We start from the raw sequence: 23,992 nt of genomic DNA, 5'->3' as shown, positions 1-23,992 counted from the left end.
CATTTATATAAAAACCTGTCTGAAAATGAGCTGATCAGATTTTGGCCACTTTATGATGTCATAACGATGTTTTGGCTTGTGTAACCATTAGCTAATCACCAACCAAGGTAACCCCCCCCCCACCTTATCACCTGAATCTCCTCCTAGAGCACCATGGTGTTCTTTTTAACCAAATCTCTCTCATGCCCCTTTCACACCAGCGCTTTTTCAGCTCCGGCTCGGAGCTGGAGCCTGAAAAGCGCCGGTTTTTCCTGTTCACACCGCAGCGGCGCCGGCTCTTAGCTCCGGAATCGGGTTCACTTCCAGCTCCAAAAAATGGTCGGTCTAGAGGCAAGAGCTTCGGAGCTAAGAGGTGGCGTCGCTTACGTCTCTCTTACGTCGAGGCGTGCAGGAAACTAAACCCACCTCCCCTGAACATGGGTCGACTGTCATGCCTGCCTACAAGCAGTAGTGCTTATAAACACACTTTATAAAGTCAGGCAACACTAACCAGGCTTCGTGTGATTCTGTTTATTTGTACCTTACTTTGACCATCCGTTCACTGTTATGATCAGGGCTGCACATAACTGGTGTGCATGCGCACTTCCGCCAAAAAAAGAGCACCGTGTCATTTGAAAAAAGGCGCATTTGCGTACCAACATTGAGAGAGAGAAGAGAGAGAAGGGAGAAGAGAAAAGAGAGGAGAGAGAAAAGAGAGAGAGAGAGAAATATATTTGCGAGTTGCATATGAACCTATGATATGAACTCAGAGCCGGCCCGTAGCTCTGGCGTTATAGATGTTCGCCTGGGGCGCCAGATCTGGGGAGGCGCTGCTGGCAGCTCTGGGAGGGAAAAAAACATTTTGACCGTTGGTGCTCATCCTAATTTTCGAACTTGATGTAACAACATTCATAATTGAGTAAATGTAACACCCTTTTCACCCCGGTTACACGTTGCATTTGCCCTGTACGATGGGCGCTGTAAGTGATGAAAATGGGGGATGTTGGCTTATCTGGCGCCCGCAGCTCACAGCCAAAGTGCGAGTGAGCGTGGGAGAGAGGGAGGGTGCACCGGTACCGGCGCTGTTGTTATTAGAATCTGGTGCTAGCTGCTCTAACGGATATAAGAAGAAGATGTTTCTACAATAATGTGGAGGGAGAGTCCTCTCTGATAACTACAGCTCAGTGAGGTAAGTACTCTGAGTGTTTAGATAGTTCACTTTAGTCTAAGTTCAAACGGTTTGGTCACAATTTATGTAAACACATATTTCCAAGGCACTCCTTTATAATTATTGGGATAAACAGGTTTGAAATCATTCCAATGTATACTATAGGACAGTAACCAAAAATATCCTTTAAAACTGGAGATTAAAAAAATGCATAAATAAATAAATGTTAAGGTAAAATAAGATATGAATGAACAACACAAATAAAACAAGTTACATTAATTTGTTATTGGCTATGGTAGGTTATTTGTTGTGTTCACATACTTATTTGATTACATCCACTTGTCTAAGATGACAACAGAGACTTTCGACCCAAAACCAGCAGCTAATCGCAGACTCAACCAGAGAGAAAGTAGTAGGCCTACATCATCAGCTACAGTACCATGTCTGACAGAGAGGAAGACAGTGAGGAGAACAGTCAGGAGAACAGTGAGGAGAACAGAGAGGAGAACAGTCAGGAGCGTAGTGACGACAGCTTGTAGGATTACTGGTCATGCTAATGTTGTCTTGTGTTCACCTCTGCATGTGTGTTCTGTGTTCACCTCTGCATGTGTGTTCTGTGTTCACCTCTGTGTGTTCAGTGCCGTGTGTCTGGCAAATAAAGTCAAGACCCCCTCAAAAGTTACGGTTTATTTCATTTTAAGGATGAGCACCAAGTAACATCTCCAGGTGCTCCTTTGAGAACCAGGGCAAAACAGTTATGTGCACCCCTGGTTATGATCATTGTGGAGAGAGGCAGACGTGTTGTTTTATATTATAGCAGCTATCGGATGGAATCAATACATGGGCTGCACAGGTTGTCGTGTCCGACTATCACAAGTAGAATCATACTAAAAATACGCCGGTAAAATGTGCCTGTAGAAAACGGTTTATGCCACAAGTATAGCAAGTAGTCAGTTTAGCTTCGGTTGCTATGCTAACATCACTCATTTTATACCAGAGAAACTTTCATAACAGCGTTGTGATACCAAACAGCGTCAATTCAGACTGACACACATTCACTTAGGCCAGGGGTGCCCAACCTTTTTTGAACCGAGAGCTACTTTTAAAGTTGCCAGTCTGCCGAGATCTACCAGGCCAAATAGAGAGACGTAGCCATTACTGACAGCCTACTACCAGGTAAATACACACTTCTACTTGTATAAAACTGACCTTTGTACGATTAATACTTCATAAAATAATGCCTTTAGGATGCAAGCAACACTAGCTTCTTAACCTGAATTGATAATAGACTATAATCAATTTAAACAGAACAGATCTTAATGTTTGCATTCTTATACCATTTTGTACAATAATTATAATGACTAAGTTCAAACAAACTAAAACTTACAGCTGATTAATAACGGTATCTTACTTGAGTTTTTATTATATCAAAAACCTGTTGAAATGCTACTGTTATTTTTACTGTCCCCCAAAAGCGCGTCAGCAGCCTCCAGGAATGCTTCTTTCACAACTTCGCCGTCTTTGAAAGACTTCATGTGTTTCGCAAGAACGTGACTGACATGATAAGATGCTATGGTAGCAGCCTTGCTCTTGTTGTTGAGCCTGGTGGAAATGGACTGCTGTGCATTTAGCTGTCCTTTCAGGCCCCTCCCTTTTGGGAGCGTAGGGCAGAATTAGGAGGGAATTCCATCTCGTAGCGTTTGTGCACTGTTTTTGAAATGCCGCTCCTAAATTACCCTTCTTCAATAAAGCCACGCTCGCATTGCAGATGAGACAGATGGACCTTGAATTGGAATAGATACAAAAATAATCATCCTCCCACTCGGAGTGAAAATTATATATTTTGGGCTTTTTTGCTTCTGCCATAATTGCGGTCTTGTGTGTGTGCGGACTGTCACTCCTGTTGACATGGACAACGTCAGCGAACTAGTGCCCACTGCCCACCAGCCACGCCCCGACACATGGGTTCACGCCGGCCAATCAGAAAGCTTTGATGCGTTCAAGTGCATTATTCTGGCACAGGAAGATTATGTTATAGGACATTAACGATAAAACTGAATATTGTTCTTCTATTTTTAGACACATCTCGCAATCGACTGAGAATCTCCCCGCGATCGACTGGTTGGGCACCCCTGACTTAGGCTAAGGGGAACTGGGGATATGTATCAGCTGCTTGTGTGAGTCGGACAGTGAATACTTTAGAGCGGCCGCAGCAGTGTGAGCTAACCGGGAGCTAACGGAGGAGAATAAACTCCCGTGGAAGAGCAGCCAACACTGCAGCGGTCGGTAAATGCCGCAGAAACACATTAATAAACAATGAACCACGGCACTCTGGAGAAAAGCATAAGGTTGGAGAAGTCGTTATTTAATTTAATCTGGCTTCGTGTGATTAAAAGCAACACGATCATCGACCCGACGCAGTTCCCCGTTGTTGTTGTGAGCACCGTAATGCCGTTGGGGAGCAAATCAGCGATGTAAACGGTGACGTCATGACGCAGCAGCGGCAGCACCAGTCGGGTGCTGGGCGGTGTGAACAGAGCGGGAGCAGAAAAGGGAAACCGGAGCTGAACCAGAAAAGCTCTAGCTCGGAGCTAGAAAGGGAAAAGCGCTGGTGTGAAAGCCGCATCAGAGGGGCGTGGGGAGTGGCTCCTTATTTTTCATCTAAAGTATCAGCACTTTGGAAACAGAGCTGAAACAGAGGGGATTATGGGATGCTACAATGATCTGTTTGGTATTTGGAGCCAAACACTTCAGAGACATGTGTTGTATATATCTGAGACCTATAATATATAGATGAAAAACAGTATAATAGGGGACCTTTAAATTCAAGTATATGATTTGTGCAATTTAAGGCAAGTTTAACCAAATCACAAAGGAAAATAAACCGCACCCAAAAAACAATCTAATACAGAAAGGAAAATCTTAAAAGTCAAAGTATTAATCTATGCTATAGATGAGTTTTTACAGTCAACACATTAAATGTGGTTCTTTATCCAAAAAAAGGCCAAAATAATATGAAATATTATATGAACAAGTTATAATAAACTACATTTAAATACCACTGCATACAATGGTGTGAAACATTATCAATATTCTCTGATCTAACACAAAAGAGTTTACCTTTGATGGCTTGCATACATAAAAACATAGACACCATACCACCAGGACCAACTGTAATTTAATATACAGCCGCTACGATTAATTCAAGTGTGTTTTGTGTATAACCACTACTAACCAGTTCCCCAGGCTATACTGTATAACTGTTAAACAATTCCACTCCAAAACCCTCACTTCCCTGATCCATCTTCATACTTGTAAGGCAAGGCAAGGCAAGTTTATTTATATAGCACTTTTCAACACAAGGCAATTCAAAGTGCTTTACAAAAAATGAAAGACATTAAGAAAATGGCATTTAAAATCAGTCATTAAAAAGAAAAGCTAATAAAATAAACATTAAAAGAAAAAATACATGGATAAAAGTTACAGTGCAGTCTAAGATATGAATAGTTCAATTAAAAGCAGCGACAAAAAGAAAAGTCTTCAGCCTGGATTTAAAAGTAGTCAGAGTTGCAGCGGACCTGCAGGTTTCTGGGAGTTTGTTCCAGATATTTGGAGCATGAACGCTTTACCATGTTTAGTTCTGACTCTGGGGACAGAAAGCTGACCAGTCCCTGAAGACCTGAGAGATCTGGATGGTTCATAATTTAGCAGGAGATCAGAAATGTAATTTGGGCCTAAACCATTCAGTGCTTTATAAACCAGCAGCAGTATTTTGAAATCTATTCTTTGACACACAGGAAGCCAGTGTAAAGACTTCAGAACAGGAGTGATGTGATCCACTTTCTTAGTGTTAGTGAGGACTCGAGCAGCGGCGTTCTGAATCAGCTGCAGCTTCCTAATAGATTTTTTAGTGAGACCTGTGAAGACACCATTACAGTAGTCGAGTCTACTGAAGATAAAAGCATGGACAAGTTTTTCCAAATCCTGCTGTGACATTAGTCTTTTAATCCTAGATATATTCTTTAGGTGATAGTAGGCTGATTTAGTAACTGTTTTAATGTGACTGTTGAAACTCAGGTCAGAGTCCATGACTACACCTAGATTTCTGGCTTTATCTGTTGTTTTGAACATTGCAGACTGAAGCTCAGCGCTAACTTTTATACGTTCTGACTTGGCTCCAAAAACCATTACCTCAGTGTTATCTTTGTTTAATTGGAGAAAGTTCTGACACATCCAGTCATTGATTTGTTCAATGCACTTACTCAGTGTTTGAATTGGAGCATAGTCTCCTGGTGAAATTGTTACGTAAATGTGTGTGTCATCTGCATAGCTATGGTAACTTATTTTGTTGTTTTTCATTATCTGAGCCAGTGGTAGCATGTAGATTGTACTGTGAATGCCAGTCTTAGAGGACACTAATAGCAAACAAAGAGGTATACAGTGGGGCAAAAAAGTATTTAGTCAGCCACCTATTGTGCAAGTTCTCCCACTTAAAAAGATGAGAGAGGCCTGTAATTTTCGCTTCAACTATGAGAGACAGAATGGGGGGAAATAATCCAGGAAATCACATTGTTGGATTTTTAATGAATGAATTGGTAAATTCCTCGGTAAAATAGTATTTGGTCACCTACAAACAAACAAGATTTCTGGCTCTCACAGACCTGTAGCTTCTTCTTTAAGAGCCTCCTCTGTCCTCCACTCGTTAACTGTATTAATGGCACTTGTTTGAACTCGTTATCAGTATAAAAGACACCTGTCCACAACCTCAAACAGTCACACTCCAAACTCCACTATGGCCAAGACCAAAGAGCTGTCAAAATTGTAGACCAACAATAAAGCCAGCTGTATAGTGGCTGTCCCATCGACATTCACTTGACTTTCTAAATACTTTTATATGAGCCACTGATCCAAGTGAGCATCCTGCCACTCCAAGATCTTTTTCTTTCAAAAAGTAATTTCACCTTTGTTATTGATGGAGTCAGGAGAAACTGCCTCATGTCGATGTGGAATATTTCCTAGGGTAACTAATAGGGATGTAACGATATACCGAATATCGCGGTAAATAAACGTCCCAATACCGTCGTGAGACTGACAAAATCTACCGCAATTTTTTTTTTAAATTAATTTTCCAAAAAATATTTATTTTTTAAAAACACTTTTTTTTGTTTTAAACCTTTATTTAACCAGGTGGTCCCATTGAGATCATCGATCTCTTTTTCAAGAGAGACCTGTCCAACATGGCAGCAAGTAGGTTACAACATGAACATAAAACAACAGAACACAAAAGGACATCGTATTTACAGTGCTACATAATACATTTACACACCTAGAGACATTGACAAGTACCAACAGTATTATATCTCGCCCTGTCAATAAGCCTCACCTTCTTGGCAAAAACGGTATTGTTTTTTTCGCTGTCCGTCATTAGGACAGACAGGATCGTAAAATGTCCGTCATATACCCTTATTACCCGTCGGGTCTGAACTGTTCACAAGAGAGCACGCTCGTGAACTGTCAACGGGGGGGGGGGGGGGCGGCGTTATGCCGTGTGTGCGTGCATGTGTTACCGAACAAGATGTGGGCCGAACAACTGGTGATATTCTATAACGGTATAGGCAGATGTATCAGGGGCGTGGCCTTTGTCGAACAACCAGGAAATACACATTTCGATCGCTTCTTCTGTCATTTACATACATCTTTTGGTATATTTGGCTCCATAGGAACACTTTGATGCACTTTCAGTACCAGTGTGTGAGGTTGTGGTTGCGATGCCGATATGCGGACGCGAACAGCGAGGACTACAAAAAGACACACGAGGTGACTGGGGATGTGTGTTCAAAACATTGCACGCTTGAATAAATAATTTAAACCATTTATTGTTGCCAGACTTATTACTGAATATCATGCTTAATGTGATACCAAGTCCATCTGAGACCTGTGTACACCTTCAGACAGCCTGCAAGTGAAGCACACATTGTTTACTCACAGTTTGAAAGCAGCGTGGAGAAGTCTTCAGCTGTGGAGAGCTCCGCCCAGGATAAACTGTGATACGACTTCTGTGGCTTGTTCTTGTTGTCAGTTTTATATTTGTATCATTATTAATATGATGTCGAGTTGATTTAAGACCCGTTTATACTTTCATACCATCTGTTAGTAAAACATACAGTCTGTGTGAGTTGTTTACACCCATCTCCAACGCAGCGTGGAGAGCTGTGGTAAACAGTGATCCGCTCAGATTAAACTTTGATACGAGTTCTGTGGCTATCAACCATGCTATCAACCAGCGATCATGTTTAATATTAAAGACTACACACATGTATCCCTTATCAAAACGGTATTCTGCACTTTGCCGCACTTATCCAGATCAAATTTGACTGTTTACTCGTTTTGCAAAGATAGAAGCAGAAATGTCATTGCTACATTTGCAGGGATATTTAGAATTTAAAATGCTGCTTGATCGTTAATTTTGTTCTAGGCAAACAATATTATGAATCCTCTATTCAAAAATATTATTCAGTGTCCATCGACATGAAAATAACTAAAAAGTTCATGCTGGACTCAAACCCGAGTCCCAATAGCAACAATCCCTCGTGCTATGCGCGTTATGAGTGAGCCACGGATCAATACGATGTATTATATCATCACAGGTTATTTTTCTCACATTAACATTGTTAAAAGAGTCAGAGCAATTCAACCCGACCATCTTTTATAATGTGAGCAAATGTATGTACACTTTAAGCCATATAATATAAATATTATAGTCATAGGCATTTGCTTTGAAATAGTATACTGACTGAGCATCATTAAGACCCACCGAGAGTTTATCAGCCTGCGAGCCTACATTACGTTGTGATAAGTGGTCATTTTACGTATTATGTATTCTAGTGCACACATTAAGTTCACATATGCAAATCAGGCCATGTGTTTCGTTATGTAGTAGCTATAATCATCACCTGTCATGGAAATACAACAATAACAAGGAATTCATATTAATATTACCAAGTTACACAGAAATAGATAAAACACATGAGAACAAAGACCACATAGATAAATGCATAAACGTTAAGTTAGAAATTAAAACATGTTAACTGTGAAAAAGTATGAATATATGTGTTTCTAGTTCTCAACGTAGCCTATGTGAGTACCCTCGTCATTGGGTGTCGCTGTATCGAAATTTAACCAAGTAAACAGTCATCACATCTGATCTGGATAAGTGCGGCAAAGTGCAGAATACCATTTTGATAAGGGATCAATGTGTGTAGTCTTTAATATTAAACATGATCGCCGGTTGATAGCCACAGAAGTCGTATCACAGTTTAATCTGAGCGGATCACTGTTTACCACAGCTCTCCACGCTGCGTGTAAACAACTCACACAGACTGTATGTTTTACTAACAGATGGTATGAAAGTATAAACGGGTCTTAAATCAACTCGACATCATATTAATAATGATACAAATATAAAACTGACAACAAGAACAAGCCACAGAAGTCGTATCACAGTTTATCCTGGGCGGAGCTCTCCACAGCTGAAGACTTCTCCACGCTGCTTTCAAACTGTGAGTAAACAATGTGTGCTTCACTTGCAGGCTGTCTGAAGGTGTACACAGGTCTCAGATGGACTTGGTATCACATTAAGCATGATATTCAGTAATAAGTCTGGCAACAATAAATGGTTTAAATTATTAATTCAAGCTTGCAATGTTTTGAACACACATCCCCAGTCACCTCGTGTGTCTTTTTGTAGTCCTCGCTGTACGCGTCCGCATATCGGCATCGCAACCACAACCTCACACACTGGTACTGAAAGTGCATCAAAGTGTTCCTATGGAGCCAAATATAACAAAAAATGTATGTAAACGACAGAAGAAGCGATCGAAATGTGTATTTCCTGGTTATTCGACAAAGGCCACGCCCCTGATACACCTGCCTATACCGTTATAGAATATCACCAGTTGTTCGGTAACATGCACCTCGCGGGAGCGCACACAGCGTAAAGCAAAACCTCCCAGACATGTGTTGATCTGTACGGCAAAGTACGGTTTGGAAACTATATCATTTCCTTTTGGAGGGCATGCATAACACGGCATAACACCAGAGCCTCGCTGCGGGGAAACGTTGGCGCTGTTCCGAGGTTGTTCTAATCTGTCAAAATGACAGACTGCTTTCAGATTTTTCCGTCATTGATAAATAATATATTCGATTAACGCGACCACTGCTGTCCCAGCAACATCAGTACCAAGCGAGAGAGTTTTTTCCAGAGCACGGGATATTGTAAATGCCCAAACATCCCAGCTTATAAATACCTGGAAATGTGGACATTCTCATATTCCTAAAAACCTGTCTGATGATGCTGAGTGAGTGACTAGTGAGTTTGAGTTGAGTTACTTGAAAAACTAAAGTGAAACTTGATTTATTTTATTGCAGGGTCAGATTATTAAATGTCCTTATTATTATTTGTGAGATGCAGTGGCGCAAAGAAAATGCTTACTTTGTACACTGGTTTTCTTGTTCCAGTCTGTTACAGTCACTTTGTTTTTGACACTTTAAAATACTGCTATCCTACTAAAATGCTGTACAAATCAGATGTATTATGTAATAAAGAAACATTTTCCGAGTAAAAAAAAATGTTATTGAAAAAAAAAATTCTTTATTATGCAATGTCGCGATAAATACCGTACCGTGGACTTGTTATCGCGATATTATCGTACCGTGAGTTTTTGGTATCGTTACATCCCTAGTAACTAATGTTGAAAAGAAAACATTGGAGCAATGTGAAGTATGGCTTTGGAGGAACACTTCACAGGCTCACATTTACAAAGTGCCTTTACTTTCTTCCCTTTAAAACTTGTTTTGTTCTTGGGCAAACGGCAGAGGGAACATATCGACGATGTCTGTGTCTGAGTGCAGCCGGCTGTCCAACTTAAAGTCAGAGCTCATTAATGGATCGTATTACTCTTCAGGCAAAGGACGATTAGCAACCACACACACACTTTCACAAACAGCAGCTTTTTGGGGACACAGATCGATACGGAGGCACTTCAAAAGAGCAACGAAGAGGAGGATATAGGAGAGAGGAATGTGCTGCTTGCTTAGACTACATACTGAGAATGTAAGCAGTGGAACTGCTGAAAACAAAAGTTTAGGAGTATAACTCTTCACTTAGTTTATTGCTTAACAAATGAACTCCATGTCTTTGCTTTAATGAGTTAGACACAGTTTGTTAGACAAGGCTGTGACTAACAACTGATGTCATTTTTTGACCTATAAAAGGTCAGAACAGAAGCATAATTGAATGCTCACATCACTTCCCCAAACCCAAAGGTGAAATATTCAAACAGATTGTCTGGCCAACACTCAAGAAGTAAACATACTTGCTTTTTCTGATGGTAGAGATTTCTGTTTGGTCAAATGCCGTATTTCAGTGCCAAAAGGATCTGTCGAGTTCAACAGTGGCATAGTTTATTGTTAGTAAAAGATGACTTAAAGGTTCAGTTTACACTCAGTGCTACTCACTAAAAACACATTGTGTTTATCCTTGAGGCCATTTCCTAACTCCTAAAACATTTGCCAAGTCAATTCTTTAAATATTTTAAATGATGAGTGGTTGTGGCCAAGAGAGCATGAAAAAGGAGCTACTAGTGTTCAAAAACTACACAGGGTGCTTTAAGGCAGTTAATTAATTTCCAAAATGATTGCAGAATAGTTTTATTTTAATAAATGTGTTTGTCGTTTCAGCTCAACAGAAAGTGCCATCAGCCTTACCAACCTTTCACACAAATGTTTCTTTCACCACGACAGTATCCACAACTAGAATAATGTGAATAAATGTTACAATTTATAAAGAATATTTAAAAAAGAGCATATTCAGAAATAGGCAGTGAACACCTAAAGGCAAAAAGATAAGGTAAAAGGAAGGGATGAAAGATAGGAAATGGAAAAAGGAAAAAATATATACTTTAAAAAATATGAAATGTTGACAATGCCTAGATATGGCTACCTCCAAACTCTGGGTAAAGACAGACAAAGCAAGCAAAATAAAAAATACGTACAGTAAAAACTAAAGAGACTTTGTGATGACTTACTAGCAAGGAATTTCTAGATGGGAGCAGAGCTTTTTCCAGTCTGACCGACATCATCCTGTGCCATTAGCGGGTAAAATGACTAAATACAACACACAATATCTGACATTCAACATCCTGAAAAGTCAAACAACTGACCATGAAGACTGGAAGGGATTGAGGAGATTATTAAGAAGAGATTGACAATTCATGTGTGTGTGTGTGTGTGTGTGTGTGTGTGTGTGTGTGTGTGTGTGTGTGTGTGTGTGTGTGTGTGTGTGTGTGTGTGTGTGTGGGGTTCTATTTATCTCTAATTACAGTCAAATACACGATCAAAGTTTCCAGAGGACATTCCCGTGCAGCTGGCAGCCATTCAATTTATCAGTTCCCATGTGTGTGTTATTCCACCTTTTTAACAAGGCACGTGTGTGTTATATTGTGTGTGTTGGTTTATGTCAAAGGGTCTATCCCATAATAACTGACAGCCATCATTATCACTTCCTTTGTCTTTCTAATCCGGCTAATTAAATCTGCTAATGTCAATATACAATTACATCTGTGATTATGTTTGATGGGACCGGTGAGCCTCGCTGCCATTCTCTCTGCCAGAAAAACCTGACCACTGACAAGCCATACTGACAGCCAATCAGAATTGGAGATGAGACTTTTTCACTGACCATGCCCAAGAAAACACCATTCACTCTGACAGTTCATCTTTTCCAGTGTTTCATGAGGGACGTGGTGAAAGCACGGCAGAGAAGCATCTGATTCTACATGCAGAGTGGTAATTACACCTACATTGAGGGCACATGGTAATCTATGTTAGGTCATCTCCAATCCCATTTACATTTCCACATTTTGGACTAATTAAAACTGTAAATAATCAGAGCCTGTGTGTGTGTGCGTGGGTGAGAATGAGAGAAGGGCAGAGAGAGGGTGTGTAGGCAGACACAATTTCTTTGAGATGAGCCAGTGGAGGAATATTCCCATCACATGCAGGGAAATTAAGTGCACACACTATGATTTTGACAAGACAAGAGAGAAGATAAAGGTTTTTTACGAGTGAAAGGGGAAAAGAGAGTAGAAAAAGTGCTTCCCTAGCAAAAATGTTTGCAGATTGCGATGTGTTTAATTGAAAGGAACATCGGAGCAGCGTTACCGACATGGAGGGATGGGTGACAAGAGGTTTTCTCAGAGAACAGCTCGTCCACCAGTTGGTCTATAAAACTGACAGAACTCAGAGTTAAACTTTCAGGGTTGCCTCTCCCCCCTACGGCAAATTGAAGTGAGATGAGGATAAGGGGAATTTGCTATTCTCAGAGCCTTTGCCCTTCGAGGTGTTGGAAGAGCACAGAATATGAATGTGGGAGAGAGGAAAAAACACTTCGGAAGATGAAAACAAGCATTGAAAGGCAACTGGAGCAATATAACCAGCTCTGGCATAAATACTGGATGATCGCCAATAAAGAATGCAGGTAGATGTCAAAAAGAGCATTGGCTCAGAGACGCTAAAGTCGACCTGCTTTGCACAAAACACACTCTTAGCCTAGGGTTATCTGTAGCCCTGGGCTGATTTGGCCCCCAGCTAACAAGCAATGAAAGATTGTCCCCTGGAAACTACATTTGGAGACACACTAGTCACTCCTGCAGACATTCTCAGCATTTCATTGGCAACTTTCAACAGCCATCTGTTTCAAAAGTCTCCTTAACCTTCATCAACTGTTCACTCACTGCCAAACAAACAGAGCAACATTAGCTTAGTTACTACCAACAATGTCGGTGCGACGATTCCTTAAGGCTTCAAAAGCTTATTCAAGATGTTGCCCCCACCCCCCAAAAAAAAAAAGAGAAGTTTAACAATCCACAGAGCTGGATAAGGTCTTAATACAGAGAAGGACCCTCCAGCAAGGAACTCAAACCACAACAACAAGGAGGCCAGTAGGGAAGAAAAAATGTATGTGGGTGTGCACATGACAAAGAAAAAGGCAGAGGCCGAGCCAAAAGACCACACAAGAAACATCCTGCAGCAATTCAATTATTCAATTTTGGAGGAGGAGAAAGATAGAGCAGATCGCAGTGAGTGAAAGGCTCATCCTCATCTGTGGTTGATTAGGAGAGACTGGGACAGGATTCCTTATACCACAAAAACAAGCCAGGAGAGGAGAGGAGAGGAGAGGAGAGGAGAGGAGAGGAGAGGAGAGGAGAGGAGAGGAGAGGAGAGGAGAGGAGACGAGACGAGAGGAGAGAGACGAGAGGAGACGAGAGGAGACGAGACGAGACGAGAGGAGACGAGAGGAGACGAGAGGAGAGGAGACGAGAGGAGGCGAGAGGAGAGGAGACGAGCTCTTTAACATGTCCCATGACTATGCAATTTATAGCACACTAAAAACCAAAAAGCCCATCTCAATCCTGGATCAACTCATGAACAAAGGTTCAACGCACACAATGATCCCAGGAGTGTTCAAGCTTTGGTTCTTTGCATAAACCTTTCAGTAAGAGCCGTTTCCATGCTGCATCAAACCCTTTTAGTTGGTCTATAAACAGCAGACCCAGAATGAAATAGAATCCTTAAAGTACAAATGGTTGTCACCTTCTACATTTTTCATATGCGATACAAAATTGTTATAACTATTACACATCAAAAAAAAGCAAGATATGAACCCAAATATTCCAGCTTTTGTGCACATTTCTGGATCTAACAGGGCCAAAACATTCAGCCAAACTCATTACAAGTCTGTCATTATCCACAAGGCAAAACAAATGGTTTGTTTTTCTCCTGAGAAAAAGGAGGATGTAACCTTAGATTTGAAGCTGTCACAGAAAATAAATGGCCAGTGTAACAAAAGAAAGGTAAGTTTTGGGTTGTCTTAAATCCTGCCAAACGTAATGACAATTTTAGGCCAAGCTACCAGAGTGCCTACAGATGAGAATTCCCATCTAAGCTCAGCCCACTTCTCTGCACCCTAATGAGAGGAAGCTAAAATAACTGCAACGATCCCTCGCTTGAAAAATGACTGTCTGAAATGGATAGTGCTGCGCTGAATGTTATCAGCGGCAATATTAATCTCTCACATAGTGGTAATCACTCATTTCAGACACTGTTGAGTTGATGAATGGGGTTTTAACAAACTGAGCTATTGTTAACAACTTAATGCGGACTAATTTATCAAGGTCATAATTACTCATGGACAGCAAAGACACATTAGCAGGGAAAAGTGCAGGAGCAATAAAGGAAAGGAAGATCTAAATAAAAAGGAAATAGAAGCAGACATGCCAAATGACTATTAATGTTCACTTTATGTATCATAATTAAACTTCATGACAAATAAAGTAACATTTGATCATGATTCAGAGGAGTTGAGCACAACTATCTACAAACTGGCAGGCTGTTTTTAGAAATGTGGAAAACAGTGACATCAAGTGGTAGATTAAAGTAGCATGTCACTTTCTAACTGCTCTTTTTTTAAAGAAATATGTTGGGGGAAAGTGAAAAGGCAGTTCTCATGCTCATGATGTATAAACAACACCAGCTGTGATAATAATAAGATCAGTCATTACTCAGCATTAAAGCATTAGTCAGCAAACACATGTCTGCATCCACATCTTTTCTTATAGATAAACATGTGGGTGGTGTTGATATGTACCAAATATATTCAAGCATTAATACATTTTACAGTGTTTAGTAAGAGAACATCATCCTCTTATTAAACTGCAACTTCCCTAAGGACCTTCAAATTCTAAGAAGGTCATCATAAAAAAGAGAAATCCTAATGGAAAATAATAAATCTGTATGAAAATGTAGATATTGCCTAGTGAACATCAGGCTGGCAATGCATCAATTGTAAGAAGCCACATTTTCAGGCTGTACTTGTGAATGACACATCGCTGTATCAAACAGTAAGGCATGCAAGAGATAGGGCTCTGACAATATTATAACAACCACTGATCATAGTAGCTACTAGGGATGGGTATCGTTAAGGTTTTAACGATACCGTGTGTGTGTGTGTGTGTGTGTGTGTGTGTGTGTGTGTGTGTGTGTGTGTGTGTGTGTGTGTGTGTGTGTGTGTGTAAACTGCCCCGCCCCCTCGCAAGCAGGCGGGAGAGAAAGATCGAAAATACAAAAAATAATCATAGAAGCATTTTGCAGTCTTTTTGCGTATTAGAAACGGAGTTGGCGACACTAAAACTGCAATATAATGTTTGTGTAGCAATAATACACGACATATATTTTTTTACATGTCTCCAGTACCGATAAAAAGACCGCTAACGTCGGAGCTTAACGGTACCACGGTCTTTAATAATTCAGCCCCGGGGCCCGTTTAATAAAACCGGGGATCGGTACCCATCCCTAGTAGCTACTATAGCATAGGAATGTGAATGAATGAATATATATAGCTCTTATATCAAGTTATATTCAGCAAACACATATATCCGAGTCATTGCTGAGACCATAGCTTTCCAAGAGACCATATTAAATAATTGCCGACTTCATCTTGACACAGACGATGTGGCTCCTGTAAGAGCAGAAACCACGAGGCAAGCAGGGAGAAAAAGCACGCATATGAAACTGAATGTGTGGGACTCACCAGTTTGTTCTCTTGCAGGTAGAGTCTCTGCAGTTTAGGGCAACCTTTAGCCAAGGCCACCATGCCCTCATTCGTGATACTGTAGCACTGACCAAGGTGGATGTCCTTCAGCTCACTGCAGTGCTCTCCAAGCTGAAGGCCAAAAAGGTCACATTATTGAGAATATTTCAAATTAAATAACACATCTTCACCTGAATCACTTTATTGGAGTATTACTTCATTTTTACGTAAGAGTAAACAGAGCATATGAGGCGGGTGTATCACAAGCAGACATTGAAAAGGGAAGTTTGCATTTTCTCGTGTCTCTATATCGATACCTTTTTAAGTGCTTCATCTGTCAGTTTGTCCTGGTTGCCCACATGCACCTTCACCAGCAGAGGGCAGTGTGTGGCCAAGGCCGATAGAGACATGTCTCCTAGCTGCTTGCATCGGTATGCTGTGTACTTCTGCAGGCCTGGGCAGTGTGAGGCCAGGGAGGACACGCCGTGGTCATGGACACCTCTGCAGTCAGAGATGTTAATCTCGGTCACATTCTGCCTTCGTGACGCTATCTTCACCAGGAGATCATCATTTACCTGGGGAACACAAGGAGATGATAAACATAAATATTGTTAACTATATAGGTTGACAAGACAGCTATCTATCATGTTGGCAAGCAGGTAAGGCCTCTCCTGCTCAATCATCCCAAGCCAGATTATGAGCTTAATGTCTAAAATGTAAGATAAGAATATTGAAAAACTAATGAATCACTTGTGAATAGAAAGATTGATGACAAAAATGCATCATTCTGTGTGCTTACTTGTTGTAGGCCACTGAGATCGATTTGCTTCCAGAACTGGAAGTCCAAGCAGAGGTCCCTCCAGTACTTACACACCAGAGAGGCACACAGACAGCGCTCCTTCACTGTCAAGTGAGAGAGCACCTGCAAGGAGAAAAAAGAAGATGTATAAACACAAAGACAAATCCATTTAGAATGCACGTTTCCAGTCTAGTGAAAGCTATTCAACAATATTTCAGATAGCGTGGCTAAGTTGTCGTGGTATGTTTGCATTTCTCCTAGCACCCAACCAATGGTACATATTCACAAAACACCTATTTCTTTGATGAACTCTGACCTTAAGCAGGATGGAGGAAGGCAGGTGGTTGATACTTGAGTGATCAGTGGCGTCAGAACTTCTCGCCTGGCAGTCGTCATAATGCTGCAGGCAGCAGGGGGACGAGTCTGAGCTGTGCGGCAGATCAGCATGAGGACCCAACCCGCAGCAGCCATCAGCAGGTGAGGAGGAAGAGGAGGAGGCAGAGGAAGAAGAAGTGGAGGAGGAGGGGAGTGGACAGATGGGGAGGTGGCAGTGGCCAGTTTCAGAGTTTGAGGCGACCTCTCCTCCACCTCCTCCCACTCCCCCGTTCTCCAGCACTCCGTCAGGGGCGGCGAAGGCGCAGCGCGGCTGCTTACAGGGGGTGCACCTCTGCACCTCTGAGCACTTCCTCTTACACACCTGCACCCAGAGACACACACAGATCAGCCAGCTGGAACAGTTACTGCAGGCAAGTCAAGGCACATTGAAGTGTAAAGCCTTTAAATACAATTACGGTGTTTAAGAAACTCCCACCACCCACATTATCAAACAATACCAACAGCACCCTATACCTTGGATATTCAATTAGAACAGAATAAAAGAGGATTAAAAAATGCTGTTGCTTTTGGTGTAAAGTTTGAATAGACTTACACTGAACAAAAATATAAACGCAACACTTTTGTTTTTGCTCCCATTTTTCTTGAGATGAACTCAAAGATCTAAAACATTTTCTATATACACAAAATAACCATTTCTCTCAAATATTGTTCAAAAATCTGAAAATATCTGTGATAGTGAGCACTTCTCCTTTGCCGAGATAATCCATCCCACCTCACAGGTGTGGCATATCAAGATGCTGATTAGACAGCACGATTATTGCACAGGTGTGCTTTAGGCTGGCCACAATAAAAGGCCACTCTGAAACGTGCAGTTTTGCTTTATTGGGGGGGTCTGGGGGGGTCTGAAAACCAGGCAGTATCTGGTGTGAGGGGTAGGGGTAGGGTTAGGGGTAGGGGTAGGGTTAGGGGTAGGGTAATGTTGTGAATCGAGTGGCCTGTGTTCGTCGTCCATTACATACGCCTGCCTATACCATAACCCCACCACCACCATGGGCCACTCGATTCACAACATTACCCTAACCCTAACCCTACCCCTAATACCAGATACTGACTGGTTTTCGGACCCCCCCAATAAAGCAAAACTGCACGTTTCAGAGTGGCCTTTTATTGTGGCCAGCCTAAGGCACACCTGTGCAATAATCATGCTGTCTAATCAGCATCTTGATATGCCACACCTGTGAGGTGGGATGGATTATCTCGGCAAAGGAGAAGTGCTCACTATCACAGATTTTTTCAGATTTGTGAACAATATTTGAGAGAAATGGTTATTTTGTGTATATAGAAAATGTTTTAGATCTTTGAGTTCATCTCATGAAAAATGGGAGCAAAAACAAAAGTGTTGCGTTTATATTTTTGTTCAGTGTATATACATACTAGTATGAAAAGTTGCGGCACTGGTCAACAAACCCACTGTAGACGATTTATATATTGTAATGCTCATAAATCACTGCCAGAACAGTTTTTTCGTCTCGTCAAACATATTTTTAACAATTGTTATTTTGTTCATTGTACATGATAGAACTCATCTGGGTGACAGATTGTTTAATTTAAATAGGTAATCAGTCTCCTATGGGCACTTATGTGTAAACTTTCTTAAATGTTCTTGAGTTAAAGCCCTATGAATAATGAGACTCTTTGCACTACTTTTTATTTTGTATTTTTAATTGTTGTATTTCATTATATATGTTGCATTGTTGGGGGAGCTCAGATCAGAAGAATTTCATTGCCATTTCTACACTGTAGCTTTTTGCATATGACAATAAAACCTTTGAATTTGAATCAGCTGTACTGGTAAATCATGGCTGTTTCGGCCCTCTGAACTGATGTGGGTCAATGCTGCATCTTCAGCAGCTACAACATGTGGTGCTGTTGGTGCAGCTCCCTACCATCTCAGTGTGGTCACTGGTGCTGCCAGGCACAGGTAGGGGAACGTTCACAGACACCCCAGCGGATCTGAATAGCGCGGGTGGTGGAACCAGTTTGGCAGGAACAGCTGATAAGAGGCTCCTTCCTTGGCCCTCCCAGATAGCCAGCTCCCGCGGAGAAAGCAGGTACTTGGAGCAGTCTTCAGGAGATGTGAGTGTTGCGTATCGCTCGGCGAGCTTCGAGGCAGCTGCTGCTCCGATGCCAACTCCACCCACACCAGGAACACTGATCCCTGTGATGCTGTTGTGACGGCACGCACTGCCGTTGATGCCGGCCTCCAAATGGTCACCTTCGTCGTCAAGACCGCTGCTGTTGCTGTGGACGATGAAGCAGAGCATGCAGGGCAGCTGCAGGAAACAGTTCCTCTTCTTCTTCTTCCTGTGATGCAACTTACGAGTCCTCTTCTTCAGGCGGTAACCATTTTTCGAGAGAAGATGGCCCATATAGATGATTCAAGGAAACTCTAGAACAGACAGGATTCAATTCATTAGTAAATCCATGATTTGGGAATATTCAAAGGACCTTGACAATTAAACTAGTGGTATCATTGTTGGTATCATATTTGTGTCTATACAATACATTCAGGGTTTTTTACCAATTATTACATACTTTGGTATTTTGATGCTTTTAGTTCCTTACTTTGAACCTTGTTTGTGTTTCATTTACCCAAACAAGCATGATATTTAAAACTCGTAAGTGCTTAATGCAGTCTTAAAGGTGGGGTAGGTAATTTTGGAGAAACCAGCTCGAGTGCGCTAGAATTTGAAAATACACAGCCGGAACAAATCTGCCACTTCCTTACAGAGCCCCTCCTCCAACACACGAACGCGCACATGACCAATGAGGGCACGAGATAAGTTTGTGCACAGATGGAAGGCTGACAGGCAGGAAGGCCATCCAGTTACTTTAGCCGGGCCGGCTAAAATGATTGGTCGTGCTTTTTAAAGTACTATGGCTTCCACAGATGACATTTTTTTATGTCAAAGCCCTTAAGATATTCATTGCTATCGGGATGTTAAGAGCATTCCATGGAATATAACAAAAAGTGTATCTCGAGCCGGTTTCTCAAACATACCCCACCTTTAACATAATCTTCAATAAATTAAAAATATTACATTCATATATGTGAAAAGAATACAAAAAGAACAACACACAACAACATTTAGGATGGTGCAAAAAAAAGAGCTGAGGTTTAATCAACCCTTCAATAGAGTGGTAGAGAAAAAGAGTTGCATAACAAATCTTAATTATATATTAGCACAAATGTTTGAGTTCATATCACTTGTAAAGGAAGAGCCCTGCATAAAGGTCAAGCTATTCTGCATCACTGTCCTTTGCTAATGTGGTAACAATACAAATGTGTTCTTTGTGTTTTCTCCTAAAGAGGAATTTTGCCGTTGAAGGAATAGAAAACCAAAGAGCGATTATTATTGAAACACTAATGATTTCAAATAGTTTTACCTGGCATACAACACCGTAGCCTGCTAAACTTCAAAATGAATTTTTGCACACAATAAAGACTATGGATAATTTCGCTTCTCACTTACATTGGAATTAAAAAGATATCCTTTCCCAACCATGACTAATAATTATGAGCTCTCAATCTGAATGTACACAATGACATACAATTTGATTAAAAAGAAGAGAGTGAGCCTCTTCTTATATGGTGAAGGACAATCAAGGTAGCCCTATATATAGTGAAAGAGTTGGGCAAATAACAATATCAACACATGAGGCTCATGAGCACAACGCTTTGAAACCGAGCTGTCGAAACCATCTGACCTATATTACTTGTGTTATGAATACATTACTTGTCACACGTTGATTACGCTGTCTACGGCAGAGTAATAAATAACACATTCGTTATTGTAATGCGATGGTCTAGCAAGGAAGCAGCACCGATGCAACGTCTGGTTGCAGCCGAATGAAAATATGTAAACATTGAACAGGTGGCCATTTGTTTCTCTCACACAGTCACAAACGTTGTACTTGTTGATTCTGTTTTACTGCGACAGGTTTAACATTATCTCCATCATAGCGATACACTCACGGCCCTAGTTTGGAGCAAACACACGGTTACAGTGCTAACCCAGTTGAGCTTTCTGACAGGCTAGCTTGCTCCATCACTGGATGCTAACTTAGCTGTAGCCATAACATGAAACATGTCTCACCACTTCACACGGTGCTCCCTCACTCCGGACGGTGCTCGCATAATACTGCTATGCTGCACAGCCGAGCTGAGTGCTGACACGTCGGGGCAGTAGAGACGAGGAGGCGAGAGACCCTGCTACAGAACTAGCGTAGTGTTTATCCACACAGTACAGCTCTGGCTCTGCTCCTGCTGCTGCTGGAGGACAACACTTCCGCACCGAGAGGGCAGCGCGAAGGAAGCCGACGAGGCCGATTCGTAATTCGTCATGGAGGCTGGATGAAGGGCTTTGAGGGAGAAGAAAAGCCCAATGTGACCCAAGTTGTATAACCGTTTGTGCGTTATCATAGTTTTACGTTTCAGAATATATTTTTTTGCGTTAATGTTTACATTCTTCCCGGACTATAACTATTTTTCCCTATGTGTCATTGAGAACCCAATCTTGTCGACATTAATTTGATCGCATTCTTTCTTATGTTTCAAATTCATTTAAAGTGTATCTTTGTTAGTGTTAGTGAGATAGATAATTATGCCTTATTCAAGTGTCATTCATTGTTATGGAATGGAGCTTATAGCAAAATAGGTCATACATTTTTTGAAAATCGTGTCTTTTATACACGGTCCTTGTTTAATAAGACTAATACCATGACAGTAGGGAGAGTGGGGTAATGTGAGACATTTTTTACATTTGCTCCCCTCTAGCCGAGCTAAAATTATATATCAGTAACATTTACACATTTCCTATTAATTCAGGATGTTTCCTAGCTATGGAAATTATCAGAATGTTTTCAGGACAAAGGGCAATGAAAATATGATTGTTTAAAAAAAAGTGGTCTTGTGTCTCACTTCACCCCAGCTCAGGGGTAAACTTAGACAGACCAGAGAAATCAAGGGGGTTCCAAAAAACACATTCCAAAACTAATGTCGGACTAGTATCAGAATCATGAGGATTGGTCAATTAAGCACATTTTTTTTAAACACTTGAAAGTAACCCAAAGTACTAAAAAGTAAATCAAATACAACATAATATAATTCAATATGTTTTAATTAACATTCACAGTGTGGGAGTCAGAACACAGGACCTTTAGAGCCAGCTAGTGTCTGGGGGTCAGAGCAAAGGACAATCAGAACCAGCTAGTGCACAGTCTGGGGGTCAGAACATGGACCCATAATCAGAACCAGCTAGTAAACAGTCTGGGGCTCTGAACATAGGACCAGCTGGCGAGGCACATCCATGTGGACCACGCGGAGTGGATGGATTAGCATCTGCAGCAGGTGGTTCATCTGCAGGGAGTGGACCAGTGGATGCAGGCTGCAGCTCAGGGTTTGGCCGGTCTGACACCATGGATGGTGCAAACGCTTCCTCAGGGAAAATATCTCTGTTATATGGGAAAATCCCAGTGGACTTGAATCCAGAAGTGATATTCCGTGGTGTCACTGCTGACAAGAAGGCCTCATTCACAAGTCCTGCAATCTGGTAGATGGAGACTGTTTTGCCAGGGTTAGACCTCATCCACCCATCAAGAGCTCGGTTGTATAGGGTCTTTAACGGGCCATACACGGTCACGTCGAGAGGCTGCATGCGATGGGATGTGTGGGGTGGAAGGGTGAGCATAACAATACTGTTGCTCTTTGCTTTTTCTACTGCCTTGAGTGAGATGTGAGCTTTAAGATTATCAAGGATTGGGACGGTGGGAGTGCACTGAGTGTGCTGTATCAGGTGATCAAGGAACTCAGGCCAGGTGTCTTCATTCATCCATCCTGTTCTGGTGGAGGCACCTTTGGCTCCTGGAGGTGCTCCTATCATGAAGTCATCCTTAAACCTAACTCTGGGGAGGACAAACATGGGAAGTATGGCATTCCCAGCAGCATTCACTGCACACACCACAGTCACCAGTTCTCCTCTCTCAGCTGATGTGATAGAACCAACTTGCTTTTTTCCTTTCTCTGTCACAACCTGAATCAAATAGAAAGTTTAGAATCAATGGCATGTGCAATCAGTAGGCTACTATTGGTCTAAAGGTACATTGTATTTCATTTCAGTCCATTCGTTTTTCCCAGTTCACAGGTTCACTGGTCATTATCACAAGCCACTCAGTATCAGTCTGGTGCTCTCTAGTGTATCATGTGTAGCTTACCTGCCGTGGCTTTTGAACTGTAACAACGCCTGTTTCATCCACATTGTAAATCATGTGTGGAGGGAATTTGTGCCTGTTAAAGAAGAGAGGCAAGGGAAGAACCTTATCAGAATCAAAACCAAATCTTACAGGTAAAGCCTCCATAAAACATTTGCAACTAAAAAATGAATTCTGTCACCTGTCCATCACTACAGCCAGATTTTCGAAGAACTCCCCCACTGTAGTTGTATTGAAGGCTGTAGCCCTTCCCAGGGATGTTGCCTCCGGAGTTCGGACAGAGAGATGGCGACGTGCTAGGAACCTGCCAAACCACTCTATTCCTAAAGAGTAGAGAATTCATTGTTATAAGATTTAGCTTTGTGGCAAGATCATTTGTTCTAAGTTAACCTCATGTGACATCTTGCACACCCTAGCCTACCTGCACATTGTTTCTCTGTCCAATTGGCAGGGACAGAGATATTGTTTCTCTCTGTAAGACTAAACTTAACTTGTGCTTCATGGTGTCTCACTTTACCCCACAGCATTTGTCTCACTTAACCCCACAGCCACCATTTTAGAAAAAACAACATCTCTAGCAATTCAGGCTAATCTTCAACTAGCATCAATCACATGGTTTTATATGTTGGAAGTTCATCAACATGTATGATATAAGTTTTTCTACCTGAATCAATTTGCTTTGACACAATAGTTGATTAAGTTCATAGCAAGAAAATTTACTTTTACATGCAAAAAACACATTTTTGTGAAAAAACGTACTTACCACAGCACCAGCACCAACTTCACCTTCCTG

General features: G+C 41.4%; 2 protein-coding genes across 2 annotated transcripts in view; both read right to left on the bottom strand.

Annotated features, from left to right (window-relative positions):
* fbxl17 (F-box and leucine-rich repeat protein 17) overlaps positions 1 to 21,283 on the bottom strand; it is a 245,833-nt gene extending 224,550 nt beyond the window's left edge. Inside the window, exons 1-6 of the mRNA XM_034234925.1 lie at positions 21,087 to 21,283; positions 18,876 to 19,378; positions 16,910 to 17,290; positions 16,594 to 16,716; positions 16,112 to 16,369; positions 15,795 to 15,926 (exon numbers count right to left, since the gene is read on the bottom strand). Of these exons, the coding sequence (XP_034090816.1) occupies positions 15,795 to 15,926; positions 16,112 to 16,369; positions 16,594 to 16,716; positions 16,910 to 17,290; positions 18,876 to 19,358 (1,377 nt within the window). The 5' untranslated portion in view covers positions 19,359 to 19,378; positions 21,087 to 21,283. The remainder of the gene's footprint in view (positions 1 to 15,794; positions 15,927 to 16,111; positions 16,370 to 16,593; positions 16,717 to 16,909; positions 17,291 to 18,875; positions 19,379 to 21,086) is intronic.
* Positions 21,284 to 22,091: 808 nt separating this feature from the next.
* On the bottom strand, positions 22,092 to 23,990 carry LOC117558619. Its single transcript, XM_034234908.1, has 4 exons — positions 23,963 to 23,990; positions 23,381 to 23,522; positions 23,203 to 23,275; positions 22,092 to 23,021 (listed from the first exon to the last, which is right to left on the bottom strand). The coding sequence occupies exons 2-4, from the start codon at positions 23,386 to 23,388 to the stop codon at positions 22,218 to 22,220; spliced, it is 885 nt and encodes a 294-aa protein (XP_034090799.1). The 5' UTR covers positions 23,389 to 23,522; positions 23,963 to 23,990; the 3' UTR covers positions 22,092 to 22,217.
* Positions 23,991 to 23,992: the final 2 nt, after the last annotated feature.

The sequence above is a fragment of the Gymnodraco acuticeps genome, unplaced genomic scaffold (genome assembly GCF_902827175.1).
Source record: "Gymnodraco acuticeps unplaced genomic scaffold, fGymAcu1.1, whole genome shotgun sequence".
NCBI lineage: Eukaryota > Metazoa > Chordata > Actinopteri > Perciformes > Bathydraconidae > Gymnodraco > Gymnodraco acuticeps.
Note: the sequence above shows the minus strand (reverse complement) of the source record. Positions and strands in the feature narration are given on the sequence as shown.